Here is a 26,339-nt window from a genome sequence, read left to right on the forward strand (position 1 = left end):
TTCCCGTCTCCCGCCAAAGCCCGACCAGGCTTCTGATTGGCGGTCGCTAGAGCGCCGCGCGCCCTGGGCCACGCCCCCTTCTTCGCTTCCCATCCAGTCCGAAGGACCACAACCAATAAGAGAACCCCAGGTCTCGGAGCCACTGCGCGACCACGCCCACCGAGCCGCGAGGGATTCTACATCCGGGGCTTCCGGCGGAAAGACGAGAGGTTGCGGAGGGAGCGATTCTGGGTAAGGCCGACCCAGCCGGCCGCAAAGGGTAGCGGGAGGTGTAGTCTTAGCTGCAGCGCGACTCAGCTTCCTTCTCTTCTTTCCCAGGGGAGGTATAGAGATGTGGTTGCCTCTTCTCACTGGCGCACGTACCCAGTTTTATTATCCTAATGGTATGCATATTCAGAGAGCTACTACATAATGCCTATCACTTGGAGGGGCGGTTCTGGGTGCCAGGCATGTTCAACCCTGCAAGGCACAAAGCGAACGTGCAGAGGGTTAGAGGTCACAGCATCTTGGTAGCAGTGAAGAGCCTAGGACCCAGATTTCCTGACACCCAAACCGAGGGGTTTTTTTGTAAAGCTCTACACATACATAAATATATACACTACATTTCAATCGCAGTATCTCCCTGATTTGTTTCAAAGATAAGAAATAGGGCTTATCTCGGGGCGCCTGGGTGGCTTAGTCGGTTGAGCGTCCGACTTTCGCTTAGGTCATGATCTCGCAGTTCCTGGGTTTGAGCCCCGCGTCGGGCTCTGTGCTGACTGCCAGCTCAGAGCCTGGAGCCAATTTCAGAGTCTGTGTCTCCCTCTCTCTCTGACCCTCCCCTGCTCACGCTGTCTCTCTCTCTCTCCTAGAAATAAATAAAAAATATTAAAAAAAAAAAAGAAATAGGGCTTATCTTTGCTTTTGTTATAAAGTATCCAGTGCAGCTTCTTATCATTCATTCCATTAATCCACACCTTGTGGGGAGTTGAGAGAATTATGGACTCTTCATTTTAAAACCTTGCTTTATGGCTAAACAGTGGGGTTTCAGGGCCAGAGAAGACCGCTATAGAAGTAGAGGCAAGCTGAGCTTTTAATGAAAAATATAAATTAGAGGAGTAATTTACAGGCCAGCTTCCAAAGCTAATAACCTAGCTAACCCTCAGGTTCCCTTGAAGGCCAAAACCCAATTCTAGGTGATGGCAAGCATTTATCTTTCATTCTTCAGTTTCAAATGAAATAGAGCAATGGAGCTGAGAAATAGGAAAACAATGCTATTACAATCATCAGTTAATTGTAATTAGTTCATACAGGAGATGAGCGCAAATACTGAGTGTTTAAGTGTACACCAGGCACTGAGCTCAAGTTATTTCACCTGTTATCACCTTATTCTCACCAGTACCGCACTAAATTGATGTTATTTTCATTTTGCAAATGAGGAAATTGAAATAGAGGGATTGAGTAAATGTGCCCAAGGTCACACAACCAGTAAAGTGGAAGAACTGGCATTTGAACTCAGGAAGTATGACAGGAAGACCAAACTCTTGATCACTTAAACACAGGGGAAGTATTAGACAGATGCAAGCCCTAAGTGAGAAACTTTCTAAACGTGTACTTCTAAATAGGAAGGGATAGGGGTGCCTAGTTGGCTCAGTCGGAAGAGCATACTATTGATATCTGGCTGTGAGTTCCAGCCCCACATGGGGTGTAGAGATCACTGGAATAAAACTTTAAAAGTAAATAAATAGGACGAGATGGTGAAGGAGCACATTTTGGAAAGTCTCTCTAGAAGCTGAAAACTGTTAAGAGACTAGCTGCCATGAATGGAAAAGTGTTACCTTAGAATGGAGGCTTTTCCACCTGATGGTATTTCTGATCTCTTAATAGAGCAACAGAACCCAGGAAGCAATCTTTACTGTTCGTAGTTTGAAAACCTGGGCACCTAAAAACTGTCCTTAATAACCTGAAATGGTAACGTGTGTCTAGCCAGCTTAAAGGGGTAGTGGCAAACAACCTCCCTCAGTTACAGTGGGCTAGAGGGAGCCCAGGAAGCAATGAGTATGTAGTATATACATCCTGGAGCCTATGGAAACCCTCACCAGGAAGAAAAACAATGGTCCAAGATAAGCCTACAAGATTAAATGGTCACTGTGGAAGCAGGCAGAGAATCACAGAAAGTCTGGATTGAAAGGTCTCTAAAAGGTTACCTACATGAAGCTCTCCCTTTCCGATACTACAGGAACATGCTGCACATGCCACCAGACCGTTTCTTGCCTCTGTGCCTCGGTCCTTGCTGTTCCTGTCTGGAATGCCACACACCATCCTTCTTCCCTGGCTAACTGCCATAAAGCCTTTTAATAACCTACATAGGTTTCTCCTGGCAGCTGTCCTGAAGTGTTCTAGAAGATCCTGAGCTCCTTGGAGGCAAAGACCACATCCTATTCATCTTCATATTGTAGGTGCCCGGCACAGACTAAGTATGCAATACATGCTTGCTGAAAGAATGGAAAGGACATTCCTGCCAAATAGATAACCACCTTTTTCACGAACATTTTTTGTGACTGGATAACATAGTCACAAACATAGTCACACCCCATAACCTAGGAGTGGAAAATTAATTCAATTACGTGTAAAAACGATCCAGAATGGGCTGCAGTGATGTCATGATGTCAGATGTGAAGCGTGTCCCTGTAGTTCTCCTCTGGGGCGGTTAGAGTCCTAAGGTTGATATTTTCCTTCTCTTACCTCTGTCTGCAGGGTAACAGAAGTCGGAGACAGGCAGCATCCTTGCAGCTGTGGCTGGGTGGGGCCAGGAAATGCTTAAACAGGCACATTCACAGTAAGCAGCTGTGTCTCAGTAATAATGAGAGTTGACACACTAGAGTCCTTATTCCCTGCTGAACTGACACAGTAGCATGAGGGAAGGAATCAAATCACACTGGAAGGACCCATCCAACATCCTTGCTTTTGCTTGTGCTCGTGCCGTGCGCGCGCACACACACACACACAGACTAGCAATACCATCCCAATAGAACAGAGAAAACCTTACAGAGTTAGGAAGTGAAGTTGAGGGTCATTCACACAAGCTCCATTTGAGGGCTATTTAAAGTCACAGGAGGAACAATTAAGTCAATAAATAGGTAGTTTATTAATCATATTAATAACAATGATGGGTCAAATAATCAGGGATTCAGCCAATCTGTTAAGTATGGATGAAAATGAAAGGAGGCCTTTCCCCCCTCCCTCTCATAGGTTTTTATATCTAAATTATGTGAAAATGATTCATACACACACTCATTATGAATCAGTATAGGAAATAATCTCAAGACCTTTCCTAGCTAGTGATGAAAAGTGCAAGGTAAGCTCATTAAGTCTTGGTGGTGATTATGTCAGTTGACCACAGTAAGCAGAGACTGTCTGGTTCAGTTTTTATACCCCAAGTCAAAGTTCAAGAAAGCCAGATAAGATATCAATGTAAGAAGTGGGGAAGGAAAAAAAAAAGCCAATAAAAATAGACACGCACAGTCTGTTTGCTCTGCCCCCACCTTTTCTTCCGTACCTCACTCAGTGTGAGACCCCCATGCAACACAGGTAGAAAGAATCCTAAGAGATGGAAGGAGAGGGCAAAGCCAGAGCGTCCCCTGGGTCCCCTGAAATCAGGTTGGTGGCAAACACAGACGACCAAATCTATCAGTCACCCAGGTGAGCATGGCTAAGGAACTGTGGTAGTCAAAACACAGCAGGAGGGGAGGAGAAAAAATGCCTGGGAAGCTACCAGATGCTTCCACCCAATTCAGTGCATCTACCTTCTCAGAGGTCCTAGTCAACCACTACACTCACCGGAGGCAACAGATTTTCTCCCCTCTCTATGCCACCACTTGAGGCAGTGTTCCAGACAAGAGTACACAGTTTTCAGGTTTCTGTTTTTGTTTTTAAGCAAGGTTTAATTAAACTGCATGGCATCCAGAAGAAAAAAAACGTACCAAAGAATCCAGCCTGAGACCAGAGTATACATTGAGGGGGGCGGGAGGGGGCAAAATCACTGCCAACTGGGCAAGGGAGCACTGTGATTGGAACAGAACTCCAAAATAAATCATACAATAAATTATTTTTTAAAAAGAAAACATCCACACGCAAAGATGAACACACACACACAAACACACATTCTTCACACGTCACTCTAGTCTTTTATTCAGTGTTGACTATGACTTTCACGCTGGTCACCGTGGGAAAGAACAAAGGTTAGACATGAGAAAAGACTTGGCCCCTCTGCCACCAGTGGAATGATTTAAGACAATTAGAGAGGAAACCCACTAAGCTGTTAGAAACCAGAGTGGAAAGAAGGAAACAGCAGTTATCAAGGAAGATTTTAATTGCTTCAAAGAGAGAGAGGAAGAAAGCAGAGAAATCTAACACAAGTAAAGGCACAATGACCGTGGAGTTGAATGGAACCAAATCCTTCCTTCAGTTAGTTATCCTTCTTTTTGTATGTTTTGAAGGTGGCTGTAGTTTTGTTCTATTTTGCTTTTAAGAGATGAGTCTTGAAGGTAGACTTGTAACACCTTCCATTCCCTAAATCAGGGTGGCTTACAGAAAGCCACCTTGACCACATGGCCAGGGACTGAGATTCAGTAGGGAAAGGCAGGCTACAACTGGAATGTGAATCGGATTTGTGGTTTGATTGTAGGCTGGGTTTCCAGAAGGACAGACAGCTCAGTGTAGTGCCATCAAAGGGCCTCAGATGCCCTGTACTCCACCCCCAAAGCTTTGCAGAAGGACAGGACCCTGGAGTCACATTTCTCCCCCACTCCCATAAGCACTCAGCCTACAGATTATTTCAAGTGATCAGGAGAATTAAAACACACCCCAACCCTGAGTTGCTCTGTAGCAAGTCTATTTACAATTTTTTCTCACCTCTCCCTGGAGGTAAATCTGGGCTTCAAGTTGGGAAGCTGTGGGGGGGAAGGGATGCCCCAGTGCAACAGCCAGTGGCTAGTCTCCTTGCGTTTGTCAGTTGAGAGTGCTGGGATGCATTTCTGGAGACAGCAGCCTCACACCCATCGGGTGGGGTAGCCCTAAGTGCCCTTACTCTGGGAGCCCAGGCTGTAAGGAAGATGGGGCTCTGCAGCTGGAGGAAATCCCCACAACAGAAAAAACCACACCTGGAATATCAAAGTGATTTGATCCAGGTTTGGCAACCAAAAAAGAGGGAAGAGGGGCATCTAGCTCATTTAAAAACTTGGAAGCCACTGCTCTGCTTCCCAGAAAGGGTGGAAAGAAACAATTAAGTTTTTCCCCACTAGAGAAAAACATCATAAACCCAAACCCACACAAGGGCTTTTAACACAGCTTCCTGATGCTTAGCTGGGCAATGTCTCTTCCTTCTGGGAGGGAATAAGGGGGTTAATGGGACTGGGCAACAGTCTCAACATGAGACCACCCAATCTTCCACTGAAGAGACAACATTCCCACAAGCAGATAAAAAGAGCAGTTTAAAAGGTGAGAAGTTTTAGTGCTCTTGCGGCCAGCCCACCTTAAATCTATATTACAGGCTTTTTACAACATACAAAATAGATCAATAACTATGAGGATCACATTCCCATTCTTCAATAGTAAATATACATGACAATAAATCTGTTATTAACAGAGGGACCAAATAACGTATAAGGCAAAGACATTTAAGTAGGTACTGTGCCATCAACATGCTCTCAAGAAGAAAATCCCTCTGATTAGATCTAGGCCCAGGCCTTTTGTCATGAGGCCAAGAAAATGGGAATACAATCAATACCCATGTGACAGAGCCCAAATGCTGGGGAATATGAGGGACAGCAGGTCACAGAGGAGGAAGATTATCAGCCCCAAAGAAAAGCTGGGGTTTGGCTTTCACTTGTGATACTTACTCTGATGCTCTATGTTTGAGTAAAGGAGGGGAAAAAAAAAAGGATATACTTTGATAACATTGTACAAAAGGCATCAACTCCCATTTCAAAAACAAATGGGAAGACTTCACAGTCCAAGTTCAGTAACTGGTCAGCATCTCCCTGGAACTCTGCTGCAGGACTAACTCTTGGAACTCTCTCTTTTTCCCTCCACTAGTGCCCCGTTCTCAGCTCTCCTGGCTTTAGGGTGCTGGGGATACTGCTGGGAGATAACTGCTAACAAATTTGAAAATAAAAACGATAAAGAGAATGATTAGAAAAGGTTTGGCGACAGACCTCACCATGGTGTGTCCCAAGAGCCAATGTAGGCCAGGGGATGGCAAAGGACAGCAGACCCCATACAAATAATCGAAGTTGAGAGCTCTCCCATCTAGCACTGGGAAGACTTGGGTTTCACTGGGCACCATGCACAGATCCTTAGTCTGTGATCCAACAGATTGGAGAGGTCCCTAAGGCAGTTTAAGCCTGTTGATGTACCTGGTGAGAATTTTTAATCGACTCTCTCCATCCATTTCAAGAAACAGCCCTGGCTCCCCTGCTCTCACTGCAAGCTTTGAGCAGTCTTTGCACTTGGCAAGAGCTGTAGCAAAACAACCATCCCATGTATGGAACCCAGGAGCCCCATCCTGCTGTTGGAGAATGAGGAAGTCCCTGTTGCACCATCCGAGCTCAATTCCGACCCAGATGGGGACCCATTTCCTCTCTGCCCTTTAACTAGGACCTGGAAGACAAAGAAACATATTGCTGGCAGCCAGGGAAGATCAACTGGACTGAAGCACACCTCACCAAAGACTTTGTGCTTCTTGGAACAGAGGAATCTTTGACTATTCCTATAAACTTCCTCTCCCTTCTCTATTTGGTTGAACAACCCTGCAGCCTTGGGAAGGCAAGGGTGGTGGAGAAAGGGAACAGAAAGAACCTGCTCAGCCAGATGGGCTGTGAACGTTGGAATAAGTAGGCCTTAAAGTCCTTCGAAGCCCACAGAGCTGATGCCTTCTATGAGGTGCTTCACCCTTCCCTCGTCATCCTAGAGCACCCATCAGGGGCTGAAGTTTCTGAGCAGGACTGAAAGGGCCAATCAGAAAAGACTGAAGTGGTGTCAAGGCCAAGGCCTGTATCTTCCCATCTCCTACTGCAGGTTTTTGGAATTTGTGAATCTGTGCTGAATGAAATAATGTGACTTTTCTCTTGAGGGAGTGGGCGGTGCAGAGAGGAAAAATATCTCGCAGCCTCAGCACCCTGAGGAAATGGGCAAATGGGCAAGGAGTCCCAGAGGACGCAAACGGCACCTGGTCCCTTTGCTGCACAGAAACTGACTAGCTCTAAAAGGATCCCCAGTTTATTTCACCCTCTCTTTTTATTAGATGTTTAGTTCAACTGATTAGTATTTAGTATTTGTAATATCCAACTTCTCCCTGGGGTGGTGGCATGGGGTGGGGTGAAAGCAAAACCAAAATACCCCTAAAAAGAAAGCAGAACCATTCCTTTGCCCTTTCTTCAAACATGACCTTTAAAACAGATCACTTCTCTGCAAATCCCTTTCCCATTTCACTAAAAATGCCCACCTCCCCCTAGAAGTCCTGGCCATGCCAGCCTCCTAAATGATGAAATAGAATATACTCGCCAAGCTTCCCCCACAGTGGGTAGGAGACAGTAGGAGTACCATTCTCCACCCTGCCCCAACAATGAGTTCATTCATCACAACAAGGCACCTTTCCCCAAGAGGAAAGCAGGAGACATGGGAGCTTTTTCCTCATCTGGCTAGCAGGGCTTGCAAGAGGAGGGACGGAGACAGGGTCTGAGACCCCGCTGTCAGTATAAAGAGTCCAATCACCAAGTCTAGAGACGAGATGCATAGATGGAGGTGAGTGGGGAGGACGCTTGGTGTCTAGAGGTGGGATGCACCGGAGAAACACGTCAGGAGCTCTCATGCAGGTTTCAGGGGAATGGAAGGGACCATCTGAGCAGAGGAGAGGGTCCATCCTTTTCCTGAGGAACAGGACCAAGCCAGGCTTCACCTGAGAATGGGCGGCAGAGGTGGGGCTCCACGGGCAGCTGAAAAATATAAAAATGAAAACCACATATAGAAGGTTAACCACCAGATCCTGAATAACCCAAACATTCCTGAAATAAGACAGAAAACTCTTTAAGCTGACCTTTAAAATTCAAGGACTGCTTTTGTTGTCTCTTTGTTTTCTTAAGAAAATGCTGATGAGGGGAAGCAAATTTTAACCTAAGAAAAACACGCCAATTCTACATTCTATGGAATTATGGAAAAACTTTCACGGCTGCTCTTCTCACCTCGGTTTGTTTTGCTGGGATATATTCTCTGGAAGTGTTTATATTCTTCTGGAGCAGGAAAGTCTTCTACTGGATGGAAAGAATACTTTGACTCAAAATCATCTGGGAAAAGAACAGAAAATTAATTCCTATTACCCTTCCTTGTGCTCCCACATACTCTGTACCACTTCTGACCCTCCCCTTGCTAAGTTCCCATGCATTCTGATGGACCATGAGGGGGCTGCCTGGCCCACTGAACCAGGCTTCCGGAGGCCAGCAAGAGGCATCTTTCTAGGCACCTCGTATGCACAGAGGCTGTGCCTAAAGGCTCTTTTCATTAAGAAATGAATCTTTGAATTGGTTCTTCAAATCTTTCCACCAAAAACCAGACAGTTAACATGAAAGGAGCCCAGCTGTTTACATGGGAAGAGAAAGAAATATAGTTCTGTTTCAGTAACACAGTCATCTTAGAGACTGTCACCATGGGAAACCAACTGAACTGAATCCACAGATTGCTACAGTTTAACCTAAAATGGGAATTTTTGTCACCAGCTAGTGAGAGATCTGACCAGATAATTCCCTCTGGTCCAAATTACCCTCATTTAAACTCTACAACACAGTTGGGAGAGCCCTCTCACAGCCTCCACTCCCACCTTCCATGGCCCCTCTACAAGAAGGCTCTATGGGCATTACTCAATCACATTCCAAAAATTCTGGTCCGCCTATTAGGAACAGACTAGAGCAGGAGTGAAGGGTCAACCATTAAAGAATCTAGTGCTAGGGTTGAATGGGACTGTACAGATCTTTCCAGGGGTCCTCAACAGAGGGTCTGATAAAACCTGTGGACAACCTTTGCTTGGGGCTCCATTCTAAACCTAATGAATTAGAATCTCTTAAGTGGGGCCTAAGATTCATTTATAACCTTGAAAAAGTTAAATATGATACACTCCTGATCTCAACCTCCTCATTTCACAGATGAGGGAAATGGGGCCCAGAGAAATGAAGTGACTTCCTCAAAGTAACACAGCTAGGTAGTGGCTTTGTATTATTAGATTAATGTTGTGTACAGTTGTATGTTTTGTTTGTTTTCTAAAGGTCTAGAAAGGCCCTCTTCTTCCTAGGAAGATACATAATTCCTGTCTGAATAGTCCTGAAGAAGATAAAGTCTCTGACCTAAAAGTTAATCACAAATGATCCTTGAGGAGCAAGAGAGTGGCTCTGGAGTTATTAACACAACACCTACTGATTTTACTTCAATCTCTTCCAAAGCGATCATGCCTAGAATTTGTAAAAAGGAAAGCATGTCATTGGAAGGGGCCTAGAAGTCTGAGGGGAAATTAGGAGAGGAACTGCTGTGATCAAAGGGTACCCAGTGACCATTCCCATTCTAGACTGGCCACTGGAATTAGTGAAGTCACCACAGGAACTGTGAGACTAAAACAGCTCGCTACTCACCCAAGAAAGATCGGACAGTGGTAATAGAATCTCTGTGGCCGTTCCTCAGGGGTGGTGGAGGAGGAGGGGGTGGCCCAGCTGGCGTCCTTGAGGGAGGAGGTGGGGGCTTTCCTCGGCTCAGGGGTTCTGACCCATGCATTCGGTATGGTGGTGGGGGAGGGGGAGCATCCCTGGCACCATTTCGGATCATGGGTGGCGGGGGTGGAGGAGCTGCAATGAAATCCAAAGCAATTAGGCTGCGAGGCAGAGATGGTAAGGAGTGGGGGGGAGGGAGGGAGGGGTTAAGAGACACATGCTAAGTGCCTTGGTGCCTTCCCAAAGAGCCTGGCTCTGTGAGTCCCCGGGGCAGCAGGTCAAGTATCATACTTACCCTCCTCTCACCCCTATTTAACAGCAGCAACATTCTATCAGACCCCAAAGTTCAGAATGAATGTGTGACCTTTTTCATTTCCTGTGACGAGTCAGCCAAGAACTCTGCCTATTCCTGTTCTTTTCCCTGCCTTTCCATGCCTTCCTCCACAATTCTAATTCAAGGCTTTCTCATATTTAGCCTGTTCTACTGCAAAAAGTTTCCCAAATGTCCTCCTTGCTTCTCATCTCTTATCATGCCAATCCAGTCTGCTTACAAACTCACTAATCTCCCCAAATACTTGCTCAAACTTTTCCAAAGGCTTTGCATTTCCTATATCATGAAGTTTCAAATCGTTAGCTTCAACCCCAGCTGGGTCTCATCCCATCGTCTTCCTTTCTTTCTTGCTTGCTTTATTTATTTCTGAGAGACACACACACAGCATGAGCAGGGGAGGGTCAAAGAGAGAGGGAGATACAGAATCTGAAACAGGATCCAGGCTCTGAGCTGGCAGTCAGCACAGAGCCTGACACAGGGCTCAAACCTACGAACCATGAGATCACGACCTGAGCCGAAGTCGGATGCTTAACCAACTGAGCCACCCAGGCACCCCTCGTCTTCCTTTCTTACACAGTAACTTACTACGGCAGGCAGCCTGATCTCACCATCTCCTCTTCCTTGCTTGATTCGTACAGCTGGGTTGGGGATGCCTCCTCCACGCTCACACTGTCGCCTCTGTATCTACTACACTACTATACTGTATTATAGTTGTTCATTTTATGTGCCTCTTCCACAGGGCACTAAGTCAGAGCAGTGTCAATTCATCTGAGTTCCCAAACTCAGCCAAATGTACAGCACACAGGCAGGCAATCAACATTTGCTGACTAAACCAAATCACATACGGTTTGTTCTTGTGACTGGCCCAAAGACTCGTAAATGCCATCCCTCTTCTCTTACTACCAAACCCTATCTCTCCTTTAAGGTTCAACTCAAGCCCTATTCTTCTACAGGCTTTCCCAAATCAATGCACTCAATTCTAATCCCCTCCTTCTTTGTTCTCCCACGCTAGCACTTAGTAGTACAGACTAAAATGAGTGACTCTCAAAATATGTTTAGTAGGTTCATCTGCAGAAGTTACATATCTCCAGTAATAGACAGTCTCATTGCTCAAAAAATTGGGAACGCCTCTTTGGGAACTGCCTCCGTATCCAGTTTCTAATCAGACAGATCCATAAATATTATACGATGTTCACATCTCACTTATGAGGTTGTACCACCACTGACGAAAATATTCATACCTACATCTTTTCAAAAATCAAATTCATTCTTAAAAGACAAAAATGTGCCACAAAGTAGAACATAAAAAACACGTCTAAATACATGGCAACATCACTGGAATAGGCTCTAAGGGGTTTATGTTATCTATTCTTTTCATTAACTAACAAAAATAGCAGCTAGCACTTATTTGGTTTCCATTATATTCCAGGCACTGTCCTGAGCACTTTATATGCATTAAATCTTTAAAAACTCTTCAGGGGCGCCTGGGTGGCTCAGTCGGTTAGGCGCCCAACTTCGGCTCAGGTCATGATCTCACGGTTCGTGGGTTAGAGCACCGCGTCAGGCTCTGTGCTGACAGCTGGCTCAGAGCCTGGAGCCTGCTTCAGATTCTGTACCTCCCTCTCTCTCTCTGACCCTCCCCTGCTCACGCTTTGTGTCTCTCTCTCTCAGAAATAAATGAAAACATTAAAAAAAAAAGTTTTTGTTAATTAAAGAAAAAACACCTCTTCAGTCATTCCTTTAAATTAGGTGGTATTATCCCCATTTCACAAACGAGGAAACTGGGACTTAGGTTGTCTGAGGCCATAGATCTAACAGACTTAGCACACATCTGCCCCTTCCACTGGGCCCAGTGTGCTTTTCATAACTACCGCCAAGTACTGTATATTTTATCTCCCTCCAAAATTTGTAACCCACTGAGATGGAAATGTGTCTTCTGGCACCAATGCCATATCCAATAAATAGCTGTTACCTAAATAATACACGGAGAGACAACTCAGTTTAACAGACAACACTGGTTTAGTGAAAAAGAGTGTTATCTTCTTCACCCCCCCCCTTTTTAAGTAAACTATATGCCCAATGTGGAGCTTGAACTCATGACCCTTAGATCAAGAGCTGCATGCTCTGCTGACTGAGCCAGCCAGGTGCCCCAAGAGTGTACCTTCTTATTCCTCCTGAATTACTGTCAGAATTTCTGTGGTGACCACAGTTAAGCATAAAACAGTAATGGGATGACGTATGTAGACAAAGGGTCCAGCACTGTAGGCCCAGTAAACGTTGGTTTTCACTTCAGATACACTCTGAATGTCTCCCTCCTCTTTTCAAGGTTTAAGTATGGACAGGGGCTATTACAGACAATAATTAAAGAGAAATCTCCTTAACAACACCCACCAGATCTCTGCACCTTATTTGCATTCCAAATCTGCCCAAACCAAAGCTCTTTCAGGTCACCCTCAAAATATTTCTCTAAAACCCAGATTTCTCAGGGCCCCAAGAGTCTATATGTACTGGAGGGCAGTGGCAGGGAGTGGAAGACAGGCAGCATCAGCCAGACGCAAAAGGACACCAGCTAGACACAGGGCAGACGGCAGTGATTACAGCCACCCCAGACTGGCCAAACAGCACAGGACCAGGAACAACCTGTTGCTCTTTCGGCACCCTCCCTCAGGGACAGTCATCCCAACCAGGTTTTGCCATCTCCAGTAAGTTTCTGGGCTCTTTGTCACATCCAGTTTTAAGATTGTTTCAAGAAACAGAGCTGGGACCCAAGGACCCTAAGAAAGAAGTAGTTTGTAAAAGAAACGCTGGGGTGGGAGGTCACCGTTTGTAGACCAACGTAAACCGAATTTTGAGCAAAGCATGAGAAGATTGATTCTTAAAAAGAAAAAAATCCCTTAAAAATAGTGTTTTACTCTGCAAAGGAAAAATTCAGAAACTCTATGGACCAAGACATGGGAATTTTTGTTCTCTGAGCACCCTGGAAAGACAAAAGACTCCATGCTTTTTCTTTTTTCTTTTTTTTTTAATGTTTTATTTATTTCTAGGAGAGAGAGAGAAAGTGAGAGACAGCGTGAGCAGGGGAGGGTCAGAGAGAGAGGGAGTCACAGACTCTGAAACAGGCTCCAGGCTCTGAGCTGGCAGTCAGCACAGAGCCCGACGTGCTCGAACCCACGAGCCCGTGGGCTCGAACCCACGAACCGCGAGATCATGACCTAAGCTAAAGTTGGACGCTTAACCGACTAAGCCACCCAGGCGCCCCGACTCCATGCTTTTTCAAATGTAAATAATTCATATAGAAACAAAACTACATTATCACATATATCACATAATACTGTCATAATGTGATTGAGTAACAGATATAAATCCATGAACCACCTGGAAATCCTTTCAGAAAACCACTAACAGTCATCAGCATACTACCGTTTACAAAGCACTTTCATACATACTTTTATTTACAACCACCTCTGAAGGTACTGTGAACACAAGAGGAAACAAACCCAGAGAATCAGAGCGATCTGCCCAATGTCACACAACAAAGAGCCAATACTGACATGACTGATTAAGGTATCTCCATTTTTTCTCAGTGTTATCACTCTAAGAACTGCTACTCAGGTTACTGGCATGCAGAAGAATGAAACTGGACCACTTTCTTACACCACACACAAAAATAAATTCAAAATGGATGAAAAGATGGATGAAAAGAGCCTAAATGTGAGAAAAGAAACCATCAAAATCCTAGAGGAGAACATAGGCAGCAACCTCTTTGACCTTAGCTGGAGCTACTTTTTCCTAGACAAGTTGCCAGAGGCAAGGTAAACAGAAGCAAAAATGAACTACTGGGACCTCATCAAGATAAAAAGCTTCTGTACAGAGAAGGAAACAATCAACAAAACTAAAAGGCAGCCTATGGAATAGGAGAAGATATTTACAAATGACATATCTGATCAAGGGTTAGTATCCAAAATCTATAAAGAACTGGGGCACTTGGGTGGCTCAGTGGGTTAAACATCTGACTTCAGCTCAGATCATTATCTCATGGTTCTTGGGTTCGAGCCCCGGGTCGGGCTCTGTGCTGACAGCTCAGAGCCTGGACCTGTTTCAGGTCCTGTCTCCCAATCTCTCTGACCCTCCCCTGCTCACGCTGTCTCCCTCTCTCTCTCAGAAGTAAACATTTTTAAAAAATTAAAAAAACAACAAAACCCCAAAATCTATAAAGAATTTAACAAATTCAACACCCAAAGAACAATCCAGTTAAGATATAGGCAGAAGGCATGGATAGATATTTTTCCAAAGAAGACATCCAGATGGCTAACAGACACATGAAAAGATAGTCAACATCATCAGGGAAATACAATCAAAACCACAACGATACCACCTTACACCTGTCAGAATGGCTAAAATTAACATCAAAGGAAACAACAGATGTTGGTGAGGATACAGAGAAAGGGGAACCCTCTTACACTGTTGGTGGCAATGCAAACTGGTGCAGCCACTCTGAAAAACAGTATGGAGGTTCCTCAAAAAGTTAAAAATGGAACTACCCTATGATCCAATAATCACACTACTGGGTATTTACCCAAGGAATACAAATTCAAAGAGGGATTTACAGCACCATTATTTACAATAGCCAAGATATGGAAGGAGCCCAAATGTCCATTGGCTGATGAGTGGACAGAGAAGATGTGAACACACACACACACACACACACACACACAGAGTATTACTCAGACATCAAAAGGAATGAAATCTTTACATCCGCAACAACATGAATGGAGCTAGAGTGTATTATGTTAAACCAAGTAAGTCATTCAGAGAAAGACAAAATATCGTATGATTTCACTCATGTGTGGAATTTAGAAAACAACACAGATGAACATATGGGAAGGATGGGGGAAGAGGGAATAAAACCATAAGAGACTTTTAAATTATTTTTTTAGTAAGAAAATTTTTTAATGTTTTTATTTATTTTTGAGAGAGAGAGAGAGAGAGAGAGAGAGAGAGAGAGAGAGAATGAGCCGGGGAGGACAGAGAGAGAAAAAGACACAGAATCCTAAGCAGGCTCCAGGCTCTGACTGTCCACACAGAGCCAATGCAGGGCTCAAACCCATGAACTGAGACATCATGACCTGAGCTGAAGTTGGATGCTAAACCTACTGAGCCACCCAGGCGCCCTCCTAAAAGACACTTAATGATAAAGAACACACTGAGGGTTGATGGAGGAAGGTGGGGGGGATGGGCTACATTGGTGATGGGTGGTATTAAGGAGGGTACTTCTTATGCTGAGCACTGGATGTTTTACGTAAGTGACCAATCACTAAATTCTACTCCTGAAACCAACATTACATTACATATTAACTACCCTGAATTTATTTAATATATTGAGTGGGAGCACAAGTAAGCAAGGGGCAGAGAGAAGGGGCAGAGAAAGAGAGAGAGGATCCCATGGGGGCAGAGAGGAGGAGAAAGAAATGGAGAGAGAGAGGGTAGAGACAAAGGGAGAGAGAGAGAGAGGGAGGGAAGTGGGGCTCACCTGAAGTGGGCTTGAGCTCACCCAGAGCAGGGCTCCAACTTACAAACCACAAGATCATGACCTGAGCCAACTGAGCCACCTAGGTGCCCCTATTTATTTTTTGTATGAAAGTTTTTTTTAATACCTATTTTTGAGAGAGAGAAGAGAGTGTGCAAAAATGAGGAGAGGAGGGACAGAGAAAGAGGGAATCACAGAATCTGAAGCAGGCTCCAGGCTCTGAGCTGTCAGCACAAAGCTTGACACAAGGCTTGAACTCATGAACCATAGGATCATGACCTGAGAAGAAGTTGGATGCTTAACCAACTGAGCCACTCAGGTAGGTGCCTCCCCTCACTTATTTTTTAGATGTTTATTTGCCCGCACTGGGCTCTGCGCTGACAGTGGGGAGCCTGCTTGGTATTTTCTCTCTTTCTGTCCTTCTCCAACTCATGCTTCCTCTCTCTGGTTCTCTCTCTCAAAATAAACAAACAAATTAATTAAAATTTGGCAGAAAAAAAAAAAGGAAAGGTGGCTGAGGCCTCAAAGTTAGTGATGGCTAAGTGACAGAAGAATAAAGCTCATAACTTCACATTCTTCTAAAGAAACCCCAAAGAAAGAACTGACAAGTGAGAAGCAAGAAGTATGCAGACATTTAAAACTATTCGGTTCAGGGCACATGGCTGCCTCAAATCAGTAGAGCATGTGACTCTTGATCTCAGGGTAGTGAGTTCAAGCCCCACGTTAGGCCTACAGCTTAGTTAAATTAACTGAATTGAATCAAATTAAGAAAAAAAAATAAAACTACTCAGTTCAACCCACAGAAATTACATTTTTTCTCCACTTCTGTTTCTTGATGGGGTTAGACAGACAGGGGCTCTGCTTATATAAAGGGTCATTTTTTAAAAATCCCTAAGTTAAAAAAAGTTTTTTTAACCTAAGCTTTGTACAACCCAAGGCCACCTTAGGACTAGGATTCTTGTGGCTTAGACCAGGGATATATGGAATCAGGAACGTACCAGATACTACATGACTGCTTACACTGGACTGCCAGCTCCTAGAGTACAAATCTCTATGTACCTCTCCAACCAGCAGCACAGGTTATACGTGCCTCTTGATGACTTAATTTCTTCATCAACGATCTATTATCAACAAGTACTGATTGTTTAAAAGCTCAAAAGCCAGGGCACCTTGGTGGCTCAGTTGGTTGAGTGTCCAACTTTTGATTTCGGCTCAGGTCATACCAGGGTGAGTTCGAGCCCCAAGTTGGGCTCTATGATGGAAGTGGAGTCTGCTTAAGATTCCCTCTCTCTCCTGCCCCTCTCTCTGGCTCATGCGTACACTCTCTCTAAAAATAATAATAATAATAACAATAAAATAATGGCCCGAAAGCCATTTGTGAAGGGTGTGGCTCAAAGTCCAATGCTACAAGAGGACACGGGAGCCAAAATTCCTGGTTCTAGGAAGGCTCCAGAGAGCTTCATGATCTTCCTTACTCTACTTTCAGTCATGCTATTTTGTTAAAAGATTACACAACCTCTTCTACTTTTTCTAGAGTTCCTCAATCTCCTGCTCACCCAGTTTAGGCCCATGGTCCACTGTTACAATCAGTCCCTGACCTAAACCCTTAGCTTCTTTGCCCCACTCTCCCTTAGTGACACACACGCCTAAAAAAGCCAACCCTGCTTAAATACCACCTGCCCCACTCAGCACCTGCAAATGCACAGGTGGACACACGCTGTGCTCATCTCACTTTGAGCGTATGGCCCCAATCTTGGGTGGGCCTTTCATGCTGCTGGTTATCCTAATATACTTCACTCTCCCACACTCCTCGACGACCACTCATGCCCTCTCTCTCCTCCCCTCCCCTCATTCACAGCAGATATCCTTGCTTTCCATTTCACCAGTAAGAAACAAACCAGATGAAATTACGCATGCTCTTATCACTACACCCATCTACCCACTTGCTTCTATGCCTATGCATTCTGCCTTCCTTCCAGGGGATACCATGGAGGAACAGTGTTCCTATCTAAGGCCCATCCCTTACCTATGGATCACATTCCATTCCTTTTAGCCTTCTCCAGGACATTACTCAAGAAATGTCCCCCCTTTCTACTGCATCAAGGGGAGGAGGGGTCTGAACCTTCAATCTCATATCCTCCTCCAGCATCCATTCATCTGCACCCCCACTCCCCTTTAAGCAAAGGGAGATTTCCACATTGCTATCTCCAATCCCTTTCCTCCGATTCCTGAGTTCCCAATATCCCGATTAGACTTTCACCCTCATCCTCCACCATTCCACCGAAACTACTCCAAAGGGTATCATGTTGTTTGCGGGTCCCCCCCAATGACTCCATGTTGCTAACATCAATGACATTCTATTTTCAGCCCCGGACACAGCTGATCACTCCATCCTGGCATCCTCGCAGCATTCTCTTGGTTTTCTTTCTTCCTCACTAGAGGCTCTTCCTCAGCTTCCTCTGCTTGCTACTATACATCTCTGTGATCTATAATATAGGAGGGCCCCAGGCCTCAAGCCTCAACCTCTTCTCTCTCTAGATTGGCTCCCCTGGTGAGCTCCCCCGGCATGTGGTTTATAACATCATCCAAACTTCTCTAGCCCAGATCCCTCCCCTGAACTTCAAAGTCTGACAGACACCCAAGAGAAAATAATGAATTGGTGTTTGACTAACAGACATCTCAGACTTGACTTGTCCAAAAGTGAACACCTGTCTTCTTCCTCCAAACCTCCTGTGATCCTATCTGCTCAGTCTATCGCCACAGCCTCCTAAGCAGTCTCCTTTGCCACCTCTGTCCTCCTGTAGTTCATTTTCAACACAAGAGTCTGTCATCCTTTTCAAAGCTAAAGCAACAGGGTGCCTGGGTAGCTCAGTGGGTTAAGCATCCCCAACTCATGACTTTAGCTCAGGTCATAATCTCACAGTTTGTGAGTTCGAGCCCCACATCAAGCTCTGTGCTGACAGCATGAAGCCTGCTTTGGATTCTGTCTCCTTCTCTCTGCCTCCCGCCCCCGCCCCCGCCCCGCTTTCTCTCCCTGTCTCTCTCAAAAATAAACAAAACACTTAAACATTTTTAATAAAAAATGAATAAAAGTTGAAGCAATGCTTCTCCTTTGTTCCAATGGTTCCAGTGGTTCTGCAGCTCACCAAGTAAATCCCCGTCGTGACAAAGCCCTACAGTGTTCTCGTGAGGAAAGCTAGCTTCCTGATCTCCACGTGCTGTGGCGCACGCTTCCCCTCACTCCTTCTAGTCCTGCCAGGGTGGCCTCGTTGCTGTCCCCACACTCAGGTCCTTTGCATTTGCTGTTCCCCATGCTTGCAAGAGCTATTCTCCCAGATAACTGCTTCACTTACTGTCTTTAGGTCTTTGCCAGACTGTCACTTCATACTCCCACCCCACCCCCGCAATAAAAGTATCACCACCAGCCTCCACCCCAGTAGATCCTATTCCCCTCCTTTTCTGCTGTGTACTTTTTTTTTTTTTACTCATTTATTTACTTGACTGTCCAGAGAACAGGAATCTGTCCTTTCTATTGATAGCTGTTTCCCTAACAACAGAGTCTGACATATAAAAAAGCAAGAAGTAAACGTGCTGAATGAGTAAGTGAATTCTTTTTCTCTTCAATTGCTGAAGGAGAGCTTTGGAGAAACGGGTGAGAAGAGAAACTCCATTCTCTGTCTGATAGAAAAAAAAGGTGCTTCCAGGCACTTACCTGCTCCCCGACTGGGAGGGTCCCGGGCTGGGGGAGGTGGCCTATTACTCTGTAGTGAGGGAGAAGCTGAGGTGGGTGGGGGAGGCGCTAGGCCTCTGACAGGCCCTGGTGTCTTCCTATGCAAAGAATTGTGTCTCTGTGGCAGCTCAGGGGCTGACTCGTTAGTGGGACTGGAGGGTCCATTGGGGACCCCAGGAGGCTGGCGGTAAGGCGGAGGAGGAGCCAGAGACTGGCCACTTGGTCCCGTTCTGATATTCACAGGGGAAGGAGGTGGTTTGACCGAGGGCGGAGCAGGAGGTCCCTCGCGACCAGGGTGCAGCCTCTGTCCAGGTGTGGGTGGCAAGGGCTTCTCTCTGTTGTAGGCTGGGGCTTTGTTGCTGTGCATAGGCAGAGGCGTGGGGGGAGCATTGGCACGCCGCCCCGGGGGTGGCGGAGGAGGGGCAGAGCTGCTGTGCTTCATGCCTGTACTGCTGGTGGTATTAGGCCGAGAGAGGTCCGGTAACGAGGGTCTCTGCATCCGGGGCAGTTCTGGGAGCGAGGCTCGGCCACTGTCTGTATCATCTTGAGGGCGCCCGCTGGCTGTAGACACCGGTGGCCTTGGGGCAGCAGCTCGAGAACTGGGGACTTGTAGGGCTGACTTACCAGCTAGGTTCTCTACAAATACAAGAAACATGCATGTTGGTCAGTATATCCTTCACCCGGCCTCCTCAGTGCAACCTGCATGGTAGCAGGGTAAATGCCTGTATAGTTCTGGGTTTTAATCTCGTTTCAGGCTCAGGGCCCACTAACAAATACTGCTGATACAAGCTGAACACATTTTTATTTAATCCCTCAGCTTTGGCTTGATTCTACTCTGTAACCCCTCCCCTGCTCCCACTTCTTCCTCCCATCTCTACCACATGCCTTAACCCACTCAGGACTAGTTAGAAATTACTGCACTTGGGAAATACCCTAAGAAAGCACTGGTCAGATACCTGAACCATCCTTGGCTCCCACAGGTCGGAGCTTCGGCACTCCCCCTTGGAAGAGACCTCCCTTGGGCTGCAGGGCAACTGCTCCAGAGCCATAACCACCACTGCTTCCTTTGGGTTCTGGAAAGCACACCATTAGAGTTTTCACTTCACGTGCTCCAACCTGGTGACCAAGTCAATCCTGAGGAGAAACCCCTCCCCTATTTGGGCTTTCATTTGCAAACAAACCAATCTTGCTTTTTACCTTTGCATTAAAAAAAAAAAAAACCCTAGGCCTCTCAGATCCACAGCCTCACTGTGATGAATGAGAAAGAACAAAAGGAAAAAGGAGCTAAACTTCCCTTATTTAGGAAAGGCAGGGGGAAAACCAGGATAAAGACAGGCTCAGAGGGAAAGGGGGCCAATGACTCAGGGACCCAGGTGTGAGCAACTCTCCAGAGACCTATCTGAATGAACACCTGTGACAATTACAGAATCATTGATGGCTTCAGCTTAGTGGTTTTTAGTAATATGGTGGTCTCCTGAGAGAACAGCCAACGGTGTACCCTAACAAACACTAGTTACAGCAGAAGACAATCTTACCCCAGAGAACGCTTCCCAAAGGTAAAAAAAGAAATTTCTAAGGTATTCAAATAAACAGATACAAAGACAGCCAAAGAACATTCAAAGAAAATGCTCCTAAAGGACAAAACTCTCCCACTCAAGGCCCAACAATAAAAATGACAGGTCAGCCAAGTCTCCAAGTTGATCCTGGGACCCTGATGGCTCACTAGGAATAATGAAGCTTAGACTCACTCTCAAGGATGGGAGCACTCCGATCGTTAATGTTGGTCACCTTCTTCAGCTTGGTCCCTTTGCAGATATCCTGTAAGAGGGCACCTCGACCCCGCTGCTCATCTCTACTCAGCTTGGGCTGCTCTGTGTTTGCCTGGAGGAAGAGGGTAAAATAGAACTATTCATCCTAAATAGTTCCCTTTACCACAAGGTTGGGATAAATACCTTAAGCCAAAGTGGATTTCATTAATGCCCCTCTAACCTAATAAGACCCTGCACCAAATATCAGTACCAATGCATGCTCTCATTCTTCTCAGTCCTTCTCCGGTTGTGCCTTCTGTGAAGGGTGAGATCTCCTTCCTATTCAGAAGCTTCTGAAAGGAGGCCTACACTAATACTCACCGAGTACCTGTGTGCTGGGCTTGTGTGTTAGACGCTTTAGAGGTGTCAATGCAAACCCTGACTGGGTCCCTACTATGCCTCAAGTTAAGCATGTTACTTCTGTTACTTCATTAAATCTTGAAATATTTCTATGAAGTAGGTATTATTATCATTACCCATTTGGAAAGTGTGAATAGTTGAATAGTTCCCTGAGGCCATGCACCCAGCACACAGTAAAGCAAGGATCCAAACCCAGACAGTGACTCTAAAATGCCTATCTTGTATCAACTAACAGACCTTATTGCTCCCCTTTTATCTTCTAAACAATGTTATAAGATAGACCATATTATTCCTATTCCAAAAATGAGGAAGTGAAGGTTTAGAGAAGTTAATGTCCTATGGTTAGAAAATGCAGAGCTTGTCTGACTGTGTAAAGCCCATGCCTTTCCCACTTTCCCTATGGTCTCTTTCAACATATTCCTTTCATTTTTAAAAATGCTTAATGTTTATTTATTTTTGTGAGAGAAACAGAGTGTGCATGGGGGAGGAGCAGAGAGCAAGGGAGACACAGAATCTGAAGCAGGCTCCAGGCTCCGAGCTGTCAGCACAGAGTTTGATGCAGGACTGGAACTCATGAACCACGAGATCATGACCTGAGCCGAAGTCGGACACTTAACTGACTAAGCCACCCAGGTGCCCCCTATATATTTCTTTATGAATTCTTCATCTTCCACCTACCTCTTAAATGCCATTTCAGAGCCCTATCCTCAGCCTCCATCTAAACCTCCCCAAACAAGCTCCTCCAGTCCCATGGTTTGAATACCAATGACAAGCCCAAGAATCTCAAATCTTTCTATCTCATCGCCATTCCTGGTCCTGTGCTTCATACCCATGTGTGTCAATGTCCACAGGACATCTCCAAATGAATATCCCACACATGCCTAAAATGTAACACATCATACCATGTTCCTTACACAATTTTTAAACGTACAGCTTTTAAAATTAACCACACAACAGAATTTTTTGGAAACCATTTAAAAAAGGCTTCTAAAATCCATCTGGAAGGTTAAGCATACGAAAAAAAACTAAGAAAATGGGACTTGTGCCACCAAAAGCTAGGACCGACTACAACAGGAGCACAGGGACAGACAGCTAGACAGGTGGAACAAAACGCAAAGTCCATAAACAAACCTAGGTCTGTGTAAGAAATAATAAAAGTGTGTGTCAGCAGTGCAGAAAGCACAGATTATTAAATATAAGCTACTGATAATAACTGGTTAATTTGGGGAAAAGTAATAAAGTTAAATCTCCTACCTCACAGCTTTTTCTCAAACAAATTCTAGCTGAGTTATAAAATGTAAATATAGGGGCCCTGGGTGGCTCAGTCAGTTGAGCGTCCAACTTTGGCTTGGGTCATGATCCCACAGTTTAGGAGTTCGAGCCTCATGTCGGGCTCTATGCTGATAGCTCAGAGCCTGGAGCCTGCTTCCAATTCTTTGCCTCCCTCTTCTCTCTGTCCCTCTCCCACTTGTATTCTGTCTCTCCCTCGCTCTCTCAAAAATAAACATTAAAAAAAAAATTACTGTAAATGTAAAAAAAAAATCATAGAAATACTATATGGAAAAATACATAAGAGGAAGGATATGACAACTAAAATACAGGGAAAGATTGAAAGACTTTTATTCATGTAGGAGTATAATAAGCAGATTATATACTGGAAGGAAAAATCATCTGTAACACATAAAGGTAATGTCCTAAATCTACAGAGCATTAACATAAAGAGGACTTATAAATCAACAGCATAATAAGCAAAGGACATGAATTTTGTAAAAGAAATCACAGAGCCAGCAAATACGAAAAAAAATTCAACTACAAAAAAATTTTTTCAGGCTAAAACACAGTATCATCATTTACCAATGAAATTGGTAAAACTTAAAATTCTAACAGGAGACTGCTAGCTGCAGGAAGGCGGGGTCCACTGGTCACTGCCGTACATACAGAGCCTGACACACTGGGGATGCTCACAAAACTGTAAAGAGTAAGTAACTGTCTTATGGTGGTCGTAACGGTTCAGGGAAACGGGTACTCTCTTCTATCACCTGGAGTGAGATGGATTAGTATGATCTTTCTAGAAAGCAGTTTATGTATCAAACATCTTTAAAAAGACTACCACAAGAATTCTATCTCCAGGAATTAACTTTAAGAAAAGCAGAGGGGCACCTGGGTGGCTCAGTCGTTTAAGCATCCAACTCTTTTTTTTTTTTTTAATTATTTTCTTTTTTTATTTTTTTTATTACTTTTTTAAATGTTTTTATTTATTTCTGAGAGAGAGAGACAGCGTGAACAGGGGAAGGTCAGAGAGAGAGGGAGACACAGAATCCGAAACAGGCTCCAGGCTCTGAGCTAGCTGTCAGCACAGAGCCCAATGCGGGGCTCGAACCCACGAACCGTGAGATTATGACCTGAGCCGAAGTTGGACGCTTAACCGACTGAGCCACCCAGGCGCCCCCAAGCATTCAACTCTTGATTTTGGCTCGTCATGATCTCATAGCTTCATGGGTTCAAGCCCCATGTTGGGCTCTGTGCTAGCAACATGGAACTTATTTGGGGTTCTCTTTCCCCCTCTTTCCACCCTTCCCTACTGGTGCGCGCACGCGTGCGCTCTCTCTCTCTCTCAAAACAAATGAAAACTTACAAAAGAAACTAGAGAAGTATACAAAGATGATAATAATAGCAAAAAAGTTTATAATAGAATAAAACTGAAAATAATCTAAACGTTCAATAGAGGAACACTAATGGCATAAGCACAGAAGGGAATGCCAGTTAAGTTCTCAAAGATGTGGTAATATCTTTACACAACAGTAAACGTGTGACATAGTCAAGTAAAAATCATTATAAAACCATATACTTAAGAGGATTTCAGATTCATTTTCTCTTCTACAGAACAGGAATAATAGAACTTATCTCATAGGGTAGTTTTGAAAATTAAATATAATAACACTTTTTGGGGCACCTGGATGGTTCAGTCGGTTAAGAGCCCAACTTCAGCTTAGGTCATGATCTCGTGGTTCAGAGGTTCGAGCCCCACATCGGGCTCTGTGCTGGCAGCTCGAAGCCTGGAGCCTGCTTCAGGTTCTGTGTCTCCCTCTCTCTCTACCCCTCCCTCACAACCGTCCCCCCTCAAAAAAACAAACATTAAAATTTTTAAAAAAGAAATTAACATTTTTCTTTTTAGAAAAAAAAAAGAGGTTAGCACAGTGCCTGGTATATAAAAAGAACTCAATAAAAGCAGTAGCTAAATTTCAAGGTACATATATATAGAACATTTGCAGAAGGATATACACAGATACTAACAAAAGTTAATTTGGGGTAATACTTCTCTATATTTGAATTTTCTAGTTTTCCTATCATAAATATGTAAGACATAAAATACTAATAACAAAGCTTAATCACTGATAGTTTAACATCTTCTATTTTTATCAGCATTCTCTTAATTTTTTCCACATTTTTAGTACCATAAAAAAATTTTTTTAATGATATCACTAACCATTTAATGATGTGAGAAGCCATTCACAATATATTAATGAGTAAGAACAGATTAGAACTCAGTACCCATAGCAGCGTGGGGGAAGGGATAAGAAAATGAAGCAAACCAGTATGTATATATAGCACAGCCTCCTCTTTAAAAAAGTAGAAGATAGGGGCGCCTGGGTGGCTTAGTTGGTTAAGCATCCGACTTTCGCTTAGGTCATGATCTCGTGGTTCGTGGGTTCGAGCCCCGCGTCGGGCTCTGTGCTGACTGCCAGCTCAGAGCCTGGAGCCTATTTCAGAGTCTGTATCTCCCTCTCTCTCTGACCCTCCCCTGCTCATGCTGTCTCTCTCTCTCTCCTAGAAATAAATAAAACATAAAAAAATAAAAAATAAATAAAAAATAAAAAAGTAGAAGATAAAAGGGAGGAAGGGGAGGGAGGGAGGGATACACTCAAAACTATTATGAATCATTGGATTAAGCATAATCCTTTATACTTTATATTTATCCATAGTTAATAAATGTCTTTTTTAAATGTTTGTTTATTTTGAGAGAGAGAAAGAAAAGAGGGAAGGGGCAGAGAGAGGGGGAGAAATTCACAAGCACATTCCGCACTGTCAGCTCAGAGCCCAATATGGGACTTGACCCCCTGACCCAAGGATCATGACCTGAGCTGAAATCAGGAGTCACTCAACCAACTGAGCTACCGAGGGGCCCCAATTCCTTTCTTTTTAAAAATAAATCCTATGCCCACTGTGGGGCTCAAACTCACAACCCCAAGATCAAGAGTCCCATGCTCTACTGAGTGAGCTGGCCAGGCATCCCAGTCATAGTTCATAAATCTCTTGACTCATAACGTTTGTAAACAGAAAATTAAAACGTTACTAAACATATCCAAAACTGAGTTCATATCCTCCTCCACAAACCTGTTTCTCTTTGTAAACAACATCATCGTTCAGCCCCCCAAACTAGAGTCGTTCCAAATTCCTTCCTCTTCCTCAGTCTTACATCTGTCACCAACTCTTTAAGATTTTACTTTCTAGGGCCATCTGGCTGGCTCAGATGGTTAAGCATCCAACTCAATTTCGGCTCAGGTCATGATCTCACAGTTAGTGAGTTCAAGCACCGCAACAGCCTGCTTGGGATTCTCTCTCTCCTCCTCTCTCTCCCCCGCCCCCTACAAATGCACCTGTGCAAACATGCTCTCTCTGTCTCAAGATAAACTTAAAAAAAAAAAAAAAGATTTTACTTTCTAAGTGTCTCTCATCTTCATCCCTTCCATCCTCACTCTTTAGTGCAAACTCTAGATTTTCTGCCTCCAGTCTCAATCCAACCTACTGTCCACACTTTTCTAACACACCGAGTCAGGTGACTCCTGCTGCTGAA

The 26,339-nt window shown here is 44.5% G+C and overlaps 1 protein-coding gene across 2 annotated transcripts in view; it reads right to left on the bottom strand.

Moving 5' to 3' along the window:
* Nucleotides 1–3,103: 3,103 nt before the first annotated feature.
* WIPF2 (WAS/WASL interacting protein family member 2) overlaps nt 3,104–26,339 on the bottom strand; it is a 50,629-nt gene continuing 27,393 nt past the window's right edge. For both annotated transcript variants that reach the window (XM_077779175.1, XM_077779176.1), the window contains exons 3-8: nt 21,065–21,197; nt 20,273–20,389; nt 19,299–19,952; nt 9,654–9,863; nt 8,220–8,321; nt 3,104–7,973 (exon numbers count right to left, since the gene is read on the bottom strand). In XM_077779175.1, coding sequence (XP_077635301.1) covers nt 7,933–7,973; nt 8,220–8,321; nt 9,654–9,863; nt 19,299–19,952; nt 20,273–20,389; nt 21,065–21,197 — 1,257 coding nt within the window. In that variant the 3' untranslated portion in view covers nt 3,104–7,932. The remainder of the gene's footprint in view (nt 7,974–8,219; nt 8,322–9,653; nt 9,864–19,298; nt 19,953–20,272; nt 20,390–21,064; nt 21,198–26,339) is intronic.

This window comes from Crocuta crocuta, unplaced genomic scaffold (genome assembly GCF_008692635.1).
Source record: "Crocuta crocuta isolate KB4526 unplaced genomic scaffold, BGI_CrCroc_1.0 scaffold68, whole genome shotgun sequence".
NCBI classification, from domain to species: Eukaryota; Metazoa; Chordata; class Mammalia; order Carnivora; family Hyaenidae; genus Crocuta; species Crocuta crocuta.